This window comes from Aureococcus anophagefferens, assembly GCF_000186865.1.
Source record: "Aureococcus anophagefferens unplaced genomic scaffold AURANscaffold_6, whole genome shotgun sequence".
Taxonomy (NCBI): Eukaryota; class Pelagophyceae; order Pelagomonadales; family Pelagomonadaceae; genus Aureococcus; species Aureococcus anophagefferens.
In genome coordinates this window covers 2,660,204-2,676,340 of record NW_008705566.1, presented here as the reverse complement: position 1 = coordinate 2,676,340, position 16,137 = coordinate 2,660,204, and the positions used below count along the sequence as shown (strand labels likewise).

At 72.6% G+C, this 16,137-nt stretch overlaps 5 protein-coding genes across 5 annotated transcripts; 2 read left to right on the top strand and 3 right to left on the bottom strand.

The window, feature by feature from the left end:
* Window positions 1-628: 628 nt before the first annotated feature.
* AURANDRAFT_63337 (hypothetical protein) lies at window positions 629-2,320 on the bottom strand (the record flags this gene model as incomplete). Its single annotated transcript, XM_009037433.1, has 2 exons — window positions 629-1,316; window positions 1,467-2,320. The coding sequence occupies 2 exons, from the start codon at window positions 2,318-2,320 to the stop codon at window positions 629-631; spliced, it is 1,542 nt and encodes a 513-aa protein (XP_009035681.1).
* Window positions 2,321-3,372: 1,052 nt separating this feature from the next.
* On the top strand, window positions 3,373-4,247 carry AURANDRAFT_69766 (hypothetical protein; the record flags this gene model as incomplete). The annotated part of the gene is made up of 1 exon (XM_009037451.1): window positions 3,373-4,247. One exon carries the CDS (start codon window positions 3,422-3,424, stop codon window positions 4,229-4,231), a length of 810 nt encoding a protein of 269 aa, XP_009035699.1.
* Window positions 4,248-4,455: 208 nt separating this feature from the next.
* Window positions 4,456-7,092, bottom strand: AURANDRAFT_71398 (hypothetical protein; the record flags this gene model as incomplete). Its single annotated transcript, XM_009037432.1, has 2 exons — window positions 4,456-5,592; window positions 5,793-7,092. 2 exons carry the CDS (start codon window positions 7,062-7,064, stop codon window positions 4,456-4,458), a joined length of 2,409 nt encoding a protein of 802 aa, XP_009035680.1.
* A 235-nt stretch (window positions 7,093-7,327) lies between these two features.
* On the bottom strand, window positions 7,328-11,972 carry AURANDRAFT_63335 (hypothetical protein; the record flags this gene model as incomplete). The annotated part of the gene is made up of 4 exons (XM_009037431.1): window positions 7,328-8,428; window positions 8,638-9,043; window positions 9,172-9,889; window positions 11,006-11,972. The coding sequence occupies 4 exons, from the start codon at window positions 11,970-11,972 to the stop codon at window positions 7,328-7,330; spliced, it is 3,192 nt and encodes a 1,063-aa protein (XP_009035679.1).
* A 468-nt stretch (window positions 11,973-12,440) lies between these two features.
* AURANDRAFT_9489 (hypothetical protein) lies at window positions 12,441-12,683 on the top strand (the record flags this gene model as incomplete). Its single annotated transcript, XM_009037306.1, has 1 exon — window positions 12,441-12,683. A coding segment is annotated over one exon (243 nt), but the record flags the coding sequence as incomplete, so codon positions are not given.
* Between the last annotated feature and the right edge of the window lie 3,454 nt (window positions 12,684-16,137).

Genomic DNA, 16,137 nt, shown 5'->3' with positions numbered 1-16,137 from the left:
TCGCCGCGCAGCACTACAAGGTCCGCTACGAGCCCCGGGGCTGCGCGTGGCGCCAGCGCGTGCCGACGAAGCGGCCGGACCCCATCGACGACCGCGACACCATGTACTGGGGCGACACGCCCGTCTTCTACGCCTGGCCGAACCTGTGGCGCCGGCTGCCGAACGCGCGCTTCCTCATGACGGACGTCGACGCGGATCGGTGGCGCGACAAGCGGCTCTCGTTCCGCCGCGGCTACTGCGCGAAGAGCGGCGTGCGCGCCGACTGCCTCGTGCCCCTCGCCTTCGCGCCGGACCGGCGGCTCATGAAGACTTTTGATCTGAACTCGACGTCGCGCGACGCGTGCCGCGGCGCGTGGGCCGCGCTCCGGGGCTTCGCGCGGTGCGCGATCCCGCCGGAGCGGCTCCTCTGGATGAACCTCGCGAAAGCGGCGCACCCGGGCGACCTCTGGGCCCAGCTCCTGGACTTCCTCGGCCTCGACGATTCCGCGGAGCTCCGCGACCCGCGGTCGAAGAACGGGAGTGCCGTCGTCCTCGCGAGAAACGCGACGCCGTTCCCCCACTGGGGCGAGCACAACTGCGACATGGGCGGCGTCAACTGCAAGGAGTGGCTCCCCTGCGCGACGGCGACCTAGGCGCGCCTAAGGTCCCGGAGGATCGCCGCGGCCGCGTCCTCGCCGGAGACGACCGCGCCGTCGATGTAGCCCGGGTTCTTCCGCGCGTAGTCGCTCCCCGCGACGTAGACGCGGTCCTCGTAGCCGCGGAAGCGGTGGTCGAAGGCCATGGCCTCGAGCTCGGGCCAGAAGCTCGAGAGCGCGCCCGGCGGCAGGAAGCTGCCGTACGCGCCGCGGCTGTAGCGCCGGTGCGCCCAGTCGTGCTCGATGGCCGCCAGGCGCGGCGTCGGCGGTTCGGTCACGGAGAACGCGTCGAGCACGAGGGCCTCGATGGCGTCGGCCCGGTCCGCCCGGGTCGCGAAGTCGCGGAAGAGCCGCCGGTTGCCGTCGCCCTCGACGAAGCACGAGAGCACGCCGCGGCGCCAGGACTCGGGCGAGTTGTCGAGGCAGAGCGACGCGTAGGTCTCGCGGCCGTCGGCGACGACGATCTTGCCCAGGAAGCCCAACCCGCGCCACCAGGGCGCCGCGTAGACGAGCGAGTACTTGAGCGACGTGCCCATGGGCACGCGCTGCAGGAGCTGCGCCGTGCCCGCGGGCAGGAGCGGGTCGAAGTCGATGCCGTTGAGGAGCGGCGGCGCGAGGCCCGCGAGGAGCACGCGGTCCGCGACGTACGCGCGCCGCGCGGCGAGCGAGACGACGGTGAACCTGTGCCGGAAACAACCGGTGGAAAAACTTCGAACCTCTCGAGCTCGGTCACATCGAAGTCGATTCGGCCGATTTTTGGACGGATCGTTTTTCTCTCGGCGAGCTCTTTTTTAGACAGTGAAAAAAGATATGTCGAACTCGTGCGAACACATTGAAGTCGTGTTGACTATTTTTGTTTCCCGCCCGGCGGCGAACGTGCCGTCGGAGTTCTTCGCCACGGAGTCCGCGGGCGTGTCGTAGTCGACGTCGAGCCGGGCCGCGAGCGCGAGGGCCGGGCCCTGCGTGCCGCCGCGCACGCGGTACCAGTCCTCCTTCTCCGAGTCCTCGCTCGCGTCCGTGCAGTTGTAGGTCCAGAGCACGCCGAGCAGGCCCATCGCGCCGAGCGACTCCGCGTCGTCCGCGAAGGCGCTGAGCGCGTAGTGCGCCTCGGGCGTCGTCACGCCCCCGTCCCGCAGCCAGCTCTCGAAGCTCGCGGCGTCCGCGTCGGCGTGGTGCGCCAGGGGGTCGCCGCAGGGCACCTCGGCCGCGAGCGCCCCGAACTCCGCGGACAGCCGCGCGATCTCCGCCCGGGCGGCCGGCGGCCACGCCGACGCGACGCCGGCGTCGCTCGTCGTGTACGCGCGGCCCGCGGACGTCTCGACGACGATGCGCAGGGACTCGTTGCGCGCCGCGTTGAACGGCCGGTGGAAGACGCCGAAGCCGAGCTCCGTCTCGATGAGCCGGCGCGCGGCCGCGTGCTCCGGCGCGAGCCACTCGCCGCCGAGCGCGATGACGTCGTCCGTCGCCACGTTCCGCCGCCCCGTGACGACGTCCTCGTTGAGCGTGCGGCCCCCGGCGCGGGACCGCGCCTCCAAGATGCGCACGTCGACGCCCGCGGCGGCGAGCACGCGGCCGGCGGCCAGGCCCGCGTAGCCGGCGCCGACGATGAGCACCTCCGCGCGATGGCGCTCGAGCGCCTCGTCGGCGCGCGCGAGCGCCGCGACGACGACGACGAGCTTGAACATCGTCGCGGGCTGCCTCGACTCGCTTCGGAGAGCGATGCAACGACTTTTGGTGAAGCGGTTAACGTGCACTTGCGGTGGGCCGCCGTCGCCTGGAACCGGACCCGGCGGGCCCAGCTCCGTTTCGCCGAGCACTCTGTGCGCGACTCCCCTAAAGTCGCGTCCGAGAACGCAGACCCGAGCTTCCAGGCGCATCTCGCACCAGCGAATCCCATCCTGCCAGTGGATGCATACCAGTACCTGCGAATACGGATGGTGCAGTACACGAGGCGTAAGGCCCTTAAGTAGCACGGTGCTTGCTCGCGCCCTTACTCCGTAGCGCACCCCGCCGCGGAGGGCCCTCGCTTCAGTTTCTTCCTCAGAAACTCACAGACCGGGGCCGAGCTCGAGGCCTGCCGCCGCGACGGGAACCATGTTGCCGTCGACCTCAAGGAGGTAGTTGTTCTGGTCGTTCCAGGATCCATCGATGCCCGCGCCGCCGATGGACCACTTGTGCACAACGTTGCCGACCATGCCCTTCTGCGGCTTCCAGCCGGCCGCCCAGCCGGCGACTTTGGACAAGTCTTTACCGCCCTTCGCACGCCACTCTTCGCGCGGCCACTTGTCCGGGAGATTCATCAGGCCCGAGTACGCCATGCCCGCGTCGACGATCTTCGCTTGGTTCTGCGTCAGCACGACCGCGGACCCGGAAGCGGCCGCGTAGTAGCCAGTGGGCGCGCGCTCCGCCGGGGGCGCAGCGGCAGGAGGCGCCGCGGCGGCAGGAGGCGCCGCGGCGGCAGGAGGCGCCGCGGGCGGAGCCGCGGGCGCCGGCGGAGCCGCGGGCGCCGGCGGGGGAGCGACTGCCGCCGGAGGAGCCGCAGGGGCCGCCGCCATGCCACGCGACGCCATGTACTCCTCAAACGACTGAAAGACGACCGTGGACGTGCGCGGGAACGACTTGGGGGCGAAGCCCTGCGCGCCCAGCGCGAGCGCCGCGATGATAAGCTTGAAGAGGGCCATCGTGCACCGAGAGGCAAGCGTCTGACGCGGAAGATTCGAGCATCGTGCCGCTGTGATTGAGGCGCTTCCGAAGCCGGCCACCATCCGCGCGGTCCGCACCGAGCAATGCGCCTCTGCTTCAACGCCGCGGCCATCCGCGCCGTCAGCTTCGACGTCACGGGCACGCTGCTCTTCCACAAGGAGAGCATCGCGAAGACCTACGCCGACGCGGCGGTCTGGGCGCGGCTCGACGACCCGCCGACGGCGGAGGAGCTCAAGCCGGCGTTCAAGCGCGCCTACAAGAGCGCGTGCCTCGAGCGGCCGTGCTTCGGCTACGACGCCGGCGGCGAGAAGGCGTGGTGGGCCTACGCCGTGCGGAGCGCGCTCGAGAACGCGGGCCGGACCGTCGACGACGCGACGTTCGCGCGCTACTTCCGCCGCGTCTACCAGTTCTACGGGTCGCGCGAGGGCTACGAGCCCCTGCCGGACGCGCGGCCGGCACTCGACGCGCTCCGCGACCGGGGGCTCGCGCTCGGCGTGACGTCGAACACGCCCGCGCGGACGACGGACAGCGTGCTGCCGATGCTCGGGCTCCACGACCACTTCTCCTTCTTCGCGTCGTCGAGCGACCTGGGCGTCGAGAAGCCCGACGCGGGCATCTTCGAGGCGGCGCTCGAGCGCGCGCGGTTCTGGTGCGGCGCCGACCTCGCGCCGCACGAGGTGCTGCACGTCGGCGACTCCTTCGAGTGCGACTACCTGGGCGCGCGCGCGTTCGGCTTCCAGGCGCTCCACCTGGACCGGTCGGGCAACGAGCTCGTCGTGAAATACAACGACTGGGTCCTGCCCGGCGAGTTCGACGAGGACGAGGCGAAGCGCTGCACGATCACGGACCTCGGCGCGATCGTCGCCTACATCGATGCGGGCGCGTCGTGGTAAGTATAATGTAAACCTCGTCCTCGTCGAAGCGCTGCACGATCACGGACCTCGGCGCGATCGTCGCCTACGTCGACGCGGGCGCGTCGTGGTAAGTATAATGTAAACCTCGTTCTCGTCGAAGCGACGCACGATCACGGACCTCGGCGCGATCGTCGCCTACGTCGATGCGGGCGCGTCGTGGTAAGTATAATGCAAACCTCGTCCTCGTCGGAGCAAAAAAACCCCTACATCTTAAACCAGGACGCGAGGGACTTGAGGGGCCCGTTGCAGGAGTCGTGGGCGTCGCGGTCGACGTCGTGGCCCGTGAGCTGGAGCCGCGCGCACTGCACGGCTTCGGCCGGCGGGCTCGCGGCGCCGCCGGCGACGACCCAGGCCGCGTCCTCGAGGGACTCGAGGGACTGGCGCTCGAGGTCCGCGAAGGCGCGCGCGCGGCACGCGGCGATGCGGTAGCGGATGCGGCGGTCGCGCTGGCCCCGGCGGAAGTAGACGTCGCGCCACTCGACGACGGCGGACTCGTTGGCCCGGTGGTGCACGGCGCTCGCCTCGCGGACGAAGCCCTGCGTCGCGTCCGCGCCGAGGACGACGTCCGCGTGGACGACGGCGGACTGGACGCGCGCCGCCGCGTGGTGGCGGCCGTCGTCGGAGAAGGCGTCGTCGTCGTCGTCGGGTCCGCCGAAGAGGGACGCCCAGGGCGGGTCGTCGCGGCGCGCGTCCGCGCCGAAGGCCTCGTCGTCCGCGTTCGCGCCGCCGCGGAGCACGCAGCTCAGCCTTTGGGACCGCGTCTGCCACTGCCAGCAGACGACGTGGTCCTCGCTGAAGCTGTCCGTCAGGTCCGCCGACGCCTGGAAGACGCCGCCGACGACCCGCGCGGGCGCCCAGGGCGCGCGCTCGAGCAGCAGGCTCGCCGGCGACCGGAAGCCCGCGTGGCGCAGGTGCGCGAGCGTCGCGGGCCCCATGGCGTCGCCCGGGTCGCCGTCCTCGAGGTCCGCCGTCGCCACGGCGACGTGCCGCAGGTCGAACGTCGCGCCGCACGCGCCGCCGAGCGCGGCGAGGAGCCGCCGCCGGCCCGCGGCGTCGCGGACGACGGCGCCCCGGTCGTGCGTGTGGCGCGCGCCGATGGCGCCCGCCACGGAGACGCGCCCCGGCGCCGCGTCGTCGTCGCCGCCGTCGTCGCGCGCGTCGTCGTAGGCCGCGAGCGCCGCGAGCGCGGGCAGCGCCGCGCCGTGGTTGAAGAGCTCGAAGAGCCGGAGCCGGCCGACGCCCCAGCGGCACCGCGCGTGCCAGGGCCGCACGAGGGGCTTCGCCACCGTGCCCCGCGAGCAGGCGACGTGCACGCGCTCGAGCGCGCGCGCGATCTCGACCTGGGCAGCAAAAGGGTGCGAAATTCCCAACTTCAAAGGCTCCTCTCTCGGCCGCTTTCCACTCGTTTCGGCTGATTTTTGGACGAGCGATCATCTCTCGGAGCGCTCTCGAAGCGTGGGTGCTGTTTTCGAAACGCGCGCGCGCGGAACACTCACGTTGAAGCGACGTTGAATCACCCTTTTGCTGCCCTGATCTCGACGTGGCGGCCCGTGTCCGCGGCGATGGACGCCGCGGACGCCGCGCCCGCCAAGTAGTCGCCGTAGCAGCCCCGCGCGCCGTGCTCGAGGCAGGCCTCGAGCGCCGCGGCGAAGCGCCGCGCGTCGCCGCGCGCGTTGGAGAAGCGGAGCGCGAAGCGGCCGTCCTCGAGCGCGGTCCGCATCGCGGCGGCCGCGGACACCTCCGCGGCCGCCGTCTCGAGGTCCGCGAGGAGGCGCTCGCGGTCCTTGGCGCGACCGACGGCGGCCTCGGCGCTCGCCGCGGGCGCCGCCGCGGCCGACGCGCCGCGCCGGCCGAGGAGCGCGGCCGCGAGGAGCCGCGCGGACGACCTCCGCCGCGCGGCGACGTCGACGGACTTGGACGCGCGCGCGACCTCGAGCATGCGCGCCGACCGCCGCGCCTCGTCCTCGGCGGCCGACGCGCGCTCGCTCGCGCGGCGGCACTCGCCGTAGAGCTCCGTCGACGCGAGCGCCGAGTCGCGGTCGTCGCCGGGCGGCGGCCGCTCCGCGGCCGCCGACGACAGCCGCCGCTCGAGCGCGACCTGCTCCGCCGACGACAGCCGCTGCTCGAGCGCCTCCTTCTCCTTGAGCAGGTCGCGCGTGTACTGCCGCAGTTGCCGCAGCTTCTCCTTCGACTCGTCCTTCGTCGCGGGCTTCGGCGACGCGGGCGTCGGCGGGTCGGGAGGCCGCGGCGACGCGGCGGGCGTCGGCGGGTCGGGAGGCCGCGGCGACGCGGCGGGCGTCGGCGGGTCGGGAGGCCGCGGCGTCGCGGCGGGCGTCGGCGGGCCGGGAGGCGTGTCGTCGGGAGGCGGCTTCGCCGCGGCCGCGGCGCCGTCGCCGAGCGCGCCGCGCAGCGCCGTGAACCCGCCGGACGTGCGCTGCAGGTCGATCTCCCGCGGAGGTCCGGCGCGCCGCGGCGCGGACCGCTGCTGCTCGTACGATGGCCGCTGGTGCTCGTAGGCGGACCGCTGCTCCCGCTGCTCGCGCGCGGCGTCGAGGCGCGCCTTCGCCACGGCCAGCTTGGCCTCGGCGTCCCTGGTCGTCGGGGAGCCCCGGTCGCCGCGCAGGAACGCCGGCGCGTCCCGCTCCTCCACGGCGCGGTCGTCCCCGCGCGTGACGGGCAGCGCTCTGGCGCCCCAGATGGGGCCGTCCTCGGACATCGTGATGATGTGTCGGGCAGCCTTCGGCATCCAAAACCTTCGACGAACGTTGCACTTCTCAACGTGGTTCGGCGCGCGCGCACAGTTGAGTTGCATGACAGACTCTAATTGGGTGGGCGCGAGGGCCGGGGCTGCGGTCATACGTTCTACGCAGCCAGGACGGCCACCCCTGGAATGCTGCGATGCCATTCGGTCCAATGATTCGGAATGTTCAAAAACAACATCTCTAAGCGGTGTTTAACCGTGACATCCCGCCGGCGGGGTATGTTAGGCCAAGCAGCTCAAGCAGCCCGGGAGCGACGCACACAGCTACTACGTAGTAGACATGTACAGTTAAGCGTCGATCGGACACGCGCGGGTCAGATCTCTTCGTCGTAGGGCGCGTAGACGGCCGCGAGCCTCCGGAGGCAGGCCTGGAGGGCGCCGGAGAAGTCGGCAAAGTCGGCCCGCGCCCGCGTGTTCCACTCGTCGGCCTCGTAGCCGAAGCGGTCCCGCAGGAGCGACGCGCGGTCCGGCGTCATCTTGAGGAGCGCCTTCGCGGCGGGCCGGAGGACCCAGTTGTGGTGCTTCGCGAGCGTCTTCTGGTAGGCGCGCGTCGCGATGGCGCTGATGGTCCGCTCGTCCGTGGCCAGGTCGTCGGCCTCGAGGACGTCGTCGATGAGGCGGCCGACGAGGTTGAGGATCCGCGCGTTCCACAGGGCGGCGACGAAGACGGAGTCGTCGTCGCCGCCCGCGCCGCGCGCGACCTCGTCGGCGACGGCGACTTCCACGTCGACGGTCGCCGCGTCGCCGAAGCGCTGCTCGAGCTTGGCGACGTTGACGTTGACCATCTTCGTGATGCCGCAGCCGAGCGAGTCGAGCCACGGCCCCAGGGCGGACGTCGCGTCGACGAACGCGCGGCCGTCGACGCCGCCGCCGTCGGTCGCCGCGGCGCGGAAGAGCGCCGCGGCGACGCCGAGGGAGTGGCCCGCGACCGTGAGGCGGTGCGCCGGCGCGAGCTCCGCGAGGTCGAGCGGCGCCGCCGCGGTCTCGTCGCTCGCCGCGAGCTCGTCGAAGCGGTCGACGGGCTCCGGCATCACGACGGCCGCCGTCTCGCCGAACGCGGGCGCCGACTCGCGCCAGCGCACGGCGGGCTCCCGCGCCGGCGCCGGCGCGTCCCGCCGCAGGCGCCGGCGGTACGCGGGCGCCGGCCCGCCCCAGCGGCCGACGCGCGCCGCGGACTGGAACAAAACGGTGCAGACGAGCGCGAAGGCGAGGGCCGTGCGGGCCACGAGGCCCCAGGTCCGCGTCAGCGCGCCGGTCTCCTCGTCGCTGTCGTCGGAGGAGTCGTAGCGCGAGAGCTGGAGGTCCGAGCGCTTCGCCTTCTTGAGGCGCTCGGCCGTGCGCGCGCTCGTCTGCAAGTCGCGCTCGACGATGGGCAACAGGCTCGCGTCGTGGGCCATGAGGCGCATGGTTGGTTGCTAAATGTGTGTTCCGGCGAACGCAGTACACGACTGCTACCTCCGTTCCGGATGACGAGGACGGTGACGGAGCTAGCGAGAGCACCATGCAAACGTTGGGAGAGCATCAAGGCCTTCAAGTACGCTACTAGTAATTATCGACGCCCTGCGGCAAAAAAAAAACGCCCTCCCGCCGTCGTCTCGGTCTATTATTTCCCGACGGCGCTCACGTCGACGACGTCCGGGCCGGCGTCGGGCGCCGGCGGCGGCCGTCGATGGGCGTCCTCGGGTGGCGCGGGCGGGTCCGGCGGCGGCGGCGGCGACAGCAGCGACTCCAGGGCGCGGAGGCGGTTCGTGCGGGTCGGGCGCGCGAGGACCATGTGGAGGTGGCCGGCGGGGTCGACGAAGTCGACGACGGCCGCGCGCGCGCCCGCGTCGTCGAAGCCCGCGGAGAGCGCGACGACGGCTCGGAGCCACGCGTCGAGCGCCGCGCGGCGCTTGTCGAGGTAGCGCGTGTCCGGGAAGCCGACGCGGCTGAGCACCGACTCCAGCGAGCGCCGCGAGCCCGGCAGCGGCGGCGTCCGCGCCGCCCGCTTCAGCGCGGCCGCGAGCGCCTTGAACTCGGAGTAGCGGCGCCTGGGCAGCACAAGGGTGATTCAACGTCGCTTCAACGTGAGTGTTCCGCGCGCGCGCGTTCCGTAAAAAGCATCCACGCTCCGAGAGCGTTCCGAGAGATGATCGCCCGTCCAAAAATCAGCCGAAACGAGTGGAAAACGGCCGAGATATGAGCCTTTGAAGTTGGGAATTTCGCTCTCTTGTCCTGCCCTGAGCGGCGCGGCGTCGCCCAGCCCCGGAAGTCGTCGTCGGGTTGGGGCGCGCCGCCGGGCCCCCGCGTCGCGCAGCAGACCTCGTAGAAGGCGGCGACGCCGCCGCCGCCGCCCGCGTCGTCGCGCGCGAGCTCGAAGCGCGGGATGCAGACGCGCAGCAGGTCCGGCAGCGCCGCGAAGCGGCGCTTCAGCAGGCCCTCGAGCATGGCGCGGGCGCCGGCGTCGAAGGCGCCCGTCTCGCCGCCGACGCCCGGCGGCGGCGGCGACGGGTAGTAGTCGACGCCGAAGCGCTCGAGCTCGCGGCGGACCGCGGCGTCCGCGGGCGCGGCGCGCGCGTCCGCGAGCGCGACGACGGCCGCGGGCGTCGACGGCAGCATCTCCTCGAGGTGGTCGACGGCGCCGTGGAGGCACTCCTGCGGGCCCGCGCCGAGGCAGCTCAGCAGGACCTCGACGCGCGCGGCCCACATCGGCAGCAGCGTGCGCCCGACCTTGGACACGTCCCAGGCCGTGACGCGCACGTCGCCGACGACGAGGCGCGCGACGTTGTTCTCCCGCTCGCCGCCGAGCAGGCTCGCCCACCGGTCCAGCAGCGTCGCCGCCCAGGCGCCGGACACGGCGATGCCCAGCTCCTGCTTGCCCGTCTTGGCCATGGAGGCTGCCCCGCCGGGCGGTGTCGTCGGAGCACGATGTTCGTCGTGCCTCCCGCGGCGGCGACGCCCCGGCGGGCGGACCAGGCCGCGCGGGTGCCGTCGGACGGCGCCAATCCGAACAGGCACACTCGAATCGTGTAGCTGTTGGCGGATAAGGATTAAGGCCGACAGAGAGAACACCAACCTCTGAGCTGCTATGAAACTTATTGCACTCGCAAACTTGGCCAAGGTACCTTTGTGGCAGAAGCTCGACGCCTCCATCGTCCAGCCGGGCGCTTCGACGCGTCGAGCATCGCGGCAACTCTCCGAGCCCATTACCTCGGCCGCGCTTCTTCGACGCGTCGAGCATCGCAGCACCGACGCTGTGTGTGCATGCGCCGGCTCCTCTGCGCGCTCGCGACCATGTCCGGCCTCGCGCTGAAGGAGATCAAGGACCCGAACACCTACGCCGCGCTGCTCTACGCGCCGCCCGCCGCGGCCACCAGCGACGCGCCCTGGCCGCTGCTCTTATATCTGCACGGCGCCGGCGAGAGCGGCACCGACGTCCGCGGGCTCATCAGCGAGGGCGCGACGGGGACGCCGCCCGTGTCGCTCGAGAGGGGCGTCGCGATCCCGGCGCTCGCCTCGTCGTTCGTCGTCGTCGCGCCGCAGACGTCCTTCGGCTGGGCGCCGGACGACGTGTCGCGCTTCGTCGACTTCCTCCTCGCGAGCGCCGACGTGCCGGCCCTCGACGCGACGCGGCTCTACGTGACGGGCCACTCCATGGGCGGCAGCGGCGCGCTCCACGCGGCGACGACGAGGCGCTTCGCCGCCTGCGCGCCCGTCGCGCCCGCGGGCTCCGCGCGGCCCGCGGCGCTCTCGGGCGTGCCCGTCTGGGCCTTCCACGGCGCGAACGACGTCATCGTGCAGTCGTACATCAGCGCGAAGCTCGTGGACGCGCTCCGCAAGGCCGGCGCGTCCGAGGACGACGCCCGGGCGACGATCTACCCCGAGGCGCCGACGCCGCCGGGCTGGCCGACGTCCGTCGGCCACGCGTCGACGATCCCCACCTACGCGAACCCGGACCTGTACGCCTGGCTTTTGAGCCACCGGCTGGCCTGAGTTTTAAGCGTCGTCGTTACGCGCCCAGAGGTACTCCGCGGCGAGGCCCTCCTCGAGGACGCGCAGCTTCTCCGCGAGGAACGCGGCGACGAGCGCCGCTCTGTCCGAGCCGCGGCCGCACGCGTCCTCGAGGCCCGCCTCGACCTCGTCGGCCTCGTCGCGGAGCAGGCCCCTGGCGAGCTCGAGGGCCGCCGCGTCGCTCGACGAGCGCGCGCGGAGCCGCTCCGCGGACCGGCGCGACCACGCGCCGCCGCGGAACAAGCGGAGGTCGTCCTCGAGGACGTACTCGTCGTCCGCGTTGTCGCGCTGCACGAAGCCGTAGTTGGCGAAGAGGCGGTCGTTGCCCGCGCGCGCCGCGTAGCTCACCGTCGCGGCGCCCGGCGGCGCCGCCGACGTCGCGCGCACGCCGACGCGGTCGCCGTCGAGGAAGAACGGCGACGCGCCCGGCGGCTCCGGCGCGTGGTTCACCAAGTCCGCGCCGGGCGACAGGACGGCCAGCGGCGTCGCGGCGTCGACGACGAAGGCGCGCGACAGCACGCAGGCCGCGGCTTCCGTCCACGCGCGCGCGTCGCCGCCCCGCAAGCCCGCCTGCGTCTGGACGAGGAACAGCCGCTCGCAGACCGGCGCGTAGCAGTAGGGCAGGTCCTCGATGGGCCAGAGGAGCGGCAGGGTGTCCAGGTCGTCGCGAAGCGACGCGTACCACTCGGCGTAGCCCTCCGGCGCCGCGAGCACGAGGCGCGACAGGTCCCAGAGCCAGTCCGCGTCGGTGAGCTCGACGTGCAGCGCCGACGCGAGCGGCGCCGAGCACAGCACGTCGCCGGCGGCGATCGGCGCCGTCGACACGAGGCCGCGGAGGCCGTCGCTCGCGCCGATGCTGATGCTTTTGCCGAACTCGACGCCGCGCGCCCGCAGCCACGGCTCGACGTGCAAGGCGCTCGCGGAGCAGAGCAGCAGTAGAACTAAAGCATGACCTGGTCTCCGGAGCATTGCTGCGCGACCTGGTCTCCTTCGCACCGTCGTCCTTGCCTCTGCCTACTGTCGCAAGGCAGAGCTCATCGTCTTTTGCGAGCACTGCAACATCTCTGAGCAGCCCAAAGAGCAGCCCTTGTTGCACTCGAAGCTCCACGCGAGGCGTCTTCTGGCCACGCAGACCGCGGGAGGGACGCGGGAGAGAGACGCGCGCCCGGAACCGTCATGGCGCTCGTGGACTACAACGATGCCCTCGTGCGCCGGGATCGCGAGCTGGCCGAGCGGAATCGCCGGGGCCCGAGCCTCTTCCGCACGAAGGAGCAGGTGGAGAACTTCCAGCGGTCGCCCTTCATGCAGAAGGTGCGCGAGCACCAGCTCGCGGTGCACAACCGGCAGCAGTCGCGGGACTCGGAGCGCGCGCGGACGGACCCCGAGTTCCAGCCGCGCGACGACGACTTCGACGCGCCGCCGGTCCGGCCCTTCGACGCGAACGAGAACTACTACAAGTACCTGGGCATCGGCGAGAACGCGACGGCGGACCAGGTGCGCAAGGCCTACAAGAAGATGTGCCTCAAGTACCACCCGGACAAGCTGCGCCAGACGGGCAAGCAGATCAAGGGCTGCGCGTCCGCGGAGGAGGCGGCCGAGGAGGCCAAGGAGACGTTCCTGAGCATCCAGGAGGCCTTCGAGATCCTGGGCGACCAGGCGACGCGGCGCCAGTACGACCGGCAGCGCATCTCCGAGGAGGAGCTCGACAAGCAGTACGACCACCGGCGGAACCGGCGCCGCGAGAACGAGGAGAACGCGTGGAAGCCGCCGCCGACGTGGAAGCCCAAGCTCAAGGAGCTCCTGAAGAAGGGCAAGAAGAAGCGGACGCCGACGAAGCACGTCGCCGTCGTCGTCTCCCTCGAGGACGTCCTCACGGGCTGCGAGCGCACCGTGTCCTTCGAGCGGACCGTCGTCGGCCGCACGGGCAAGCTCCACACGCAGACCAAGACCCGCACCGTCGAGGTGCGCCGCGGCGAGCTCGCCTCGAAGAAGTGGGAGTACCCCGGCGAGGCGGGCGTCTGCGACGTCGACGCGGAGCCCGGCGACCTCGTCCTCGCCAGGGCAGGAAAAGAGAGCGAAATTCCCAACTTCAAAGGCTCCTATCTCGGCCGGTTTCCACTCGTTTCGGCTGATTTTTGGACGAGCGATCATCTCTTGGAACGGTCTCGAAGCGTGGATGTTTTTTCCGGAACGCGCGCGCGCGGAACACTCACATTGAAGCGAACTTGAATCACCCTTTTCCTGCCCAGGTCCTCGCGCTCCAGGTCGAGAACCCGGCGAGCTCCGCCGTGCGCCGCGTCGGCGTCGACCTCGAGGCCGAGCGCGTCGTCGACTGCTCCACGCTGGCCCCCGGCGACGTCTTCACGGCGTCCATCGCGACGCTCGGCGGCGCCGCGGTGGCCGTCTGCGGCCGCGCGCCGGACCGGCGGGGCCGCCGCGGCGACCTCGTCGCGGGGCGCCTCGTCCTCACCGTGCGCGTGCCCAACGAGGGCCTCCCGCTGCTCGACGCGCCGCACAGCCGCGGCTGCCTCGTCGTCAAGTTCCAGTTCGGCGCGGGGCCGGACGAGCCGCGGCGCCACTGCTCCGCGGCGCCGCGGCCGCGGAAGCTCGCGGCGCGCGACGACCAGGCCGCGAAGCGGCGCGCCTTCGAGACGGTGCAGCTCCGGGCGCGGCGCGTCGACTACGGCGTCGCCGGCGAGCTCGTCTTCAGCGACTCGTTCCAGCCGCGGCGGCGGCAGCCGCTCCGGAAGAAGCTCGGCGCCAAAGCCGAGGCGCCCGTCGACGACGGCCGCGCGAGGACGGAGATCCTCGCCGGCCCGGACTGCCGCATCTGCGCCGCGTCGCTCCGGTCCACGCGCGAGGATCTGGGCGCGGCGGCCGCGGACCGCGTCTTCCGCGCGGCGTTCTTCACGATGCGGTGGCACGCGTGCTTGCGCCCGCAGCTCGCGGCCGTCGAGCGCTTCCCAAACCTGCTGGGCTGGAAGGACGCGACCATCGTGGCGGACCCGGACGCCGAGGGCTACGTCGAGCCGAGGAGCTTCGAGGCCGCGGCCGAGGCGCCGGTCTACGCGGCGGTCATCGTCGAGCACGACGAGACGCAGGGCATGGACGAGGACATGAAGGCGCGGCACAAGGCGCGCAAGGCCAAGGAGAAGGCCGCCATGGACAAGACCATCGAGAACGAGAAGCGCAAGATCGCCCACCGCCGCGGCCGCGCGCCCGAGCCGCCGCCGCCGCCGCAGCCGTTCTCGCCGCGGTCCGTCGCCGACTCGGCCGTCGCGTCCGAGGACCCCGTGGACCGCATCACGAAGCTCCAGTACAAGGAGGCCGAGCGGCGGCGCCGCGCGGCCATGCAGGACGCGGGGGGCACGACCATGCCCGCCGTGAAGCCGCCCGTGATCCCCGTGACGGGCGCCAAGGCGAACATCCTGCTCCACCGCACGCCCAAGGAGACGCCGCGCTTCCACGCCATCTCCAACGAGCCCCAGGTCATCCTCGTCTGCGGCAACTCGGGCGCGAGCGTGCGGTCCGGGCCCCGCGTCGACTCGGGCAAGGTCGGCGAGCTCGCCAAGGACGAGCGCGTCGCCTACACGGGCAAGCAGGTCACGTGCGACGGCCGGCCGCGCATCGAGATCGAGAAGCCCCTCAAGGGCTGGATCTCCCTCAAGCTCTGCGGGCCCGCGCCGCCGGACGCCGAGGCGAAGGTCGCCGAGGAGTCCGAGCTCGAGTAGGGGCCGCGGCTAAGCGGGTGCGAGGCGAGCGGTGACCGGCCGTCGAGCGGCGGCTCGATCGAGGCGCCCCTGGATCGCTTCGCAGAGCGTGCTCGAGGTCCAGATCTGGCTCTCCTGCGCAAGCGCAAGAGACCGACCCTTGCTTGCGCACGCTCAGGGCGCCCGACCCGCGCGACCCCGACGCGCTCCGCGGCGCTGCGTACGTGCGCCTTCGTCGCGCAGCCCGACCCGCGCGACCCGGAAGCGCGCTACGACCCCTAGGGGCTCCGCGAGCCCGGCAGGCCCTGTGACACCGCGCGGCACCATGGGCAAGAAGAAGACGCGGGCGCGCAAGGGCGGCGTCGAGCAGGCGGACAAGGACCACGCCGAGCGCCTGCGCAGCCAGCGGCAGACGCAGGGCGCGCGGGCGCTCGCGGCCGCGGGTTCGGACGCGCTCGTCCGGGATCTGACGGCGGCGATGCAGGGCCCGCCGCGGGCGCTCGAGGCCTTCCTCGCGCGGGAGGACTACCTGCCACTCCCGGCCGGCGCGAGGAACTTCGCCGGCGCTGACCGCATGGTGCCTCCCTGCCCGGGCTGCGGCGCGATCCAGAAAGGCCCGGACGACGGCATCGTCTGCGCCGGCTGCGGCGTGCGCTGGTGGTGCGGCGCCATCTGCCGCGCGCGCTGCGAAGGCGCCCACGCGGCCGGCTGCCACAAGGTGAAGCTCGTCCGCGGCCGCGTCACGCGCGGCAACCTGCGCGCGGTGCCCGTCGTCGAGGAGAGCGGCGCCATGGGCCTCCTCGTCGACGGCGTGCGGCCCGCGGCGGTCGACCCGGGTCCCAGCCCGTTTCTCGTGACGGCGGCGTCGATGGGCGACGACCGCGCCGTCGACGCGGCCATCGCCGCCGGCGAGGCCCTCGACGCGACGTCCGACGCGTCGCCGCTGCCGCCGCTCGTCTGCGCGGCGCTCGAGGGCCACGCGGCCGCGGCCCGGCGCCTCCTCGCGGCCGGCGCGGACCCGTCGGCCGCGAGCCACCTCGGCTGCACCGCGGCCCTCGGCGCCGCGCAGAACGGCCACGCGGACGTCGTCGCCGTCCTCGGCGAGTTCGGCGCCGACTGCGATAGCTGCGACGCGTCGGGCGTCACGCCCCTGGGCTCCGCCATCGAGTTCGCCAACCCGCCCGTCGTCGAGGCGCTGCTCAAGGCCGGCGCGGACCCGGACCGCGGCTCGGGGCCGAACCAGTGCCCGCCGATCGCGCTCTCGGCGAACTATGTGTTTCACTACGCGCTCGAGGCGACGAAGGGCGTCGGCCGCTCCGTTCCGAACGTGCCCACGTTCCAGGCCGCGGAGCTCGGCGTCGACTCGCTGCCCGCGGCGCCGCCGGGCCCGCGCGTGCGCGTCCTCGGCATGGGCGGGGACAACA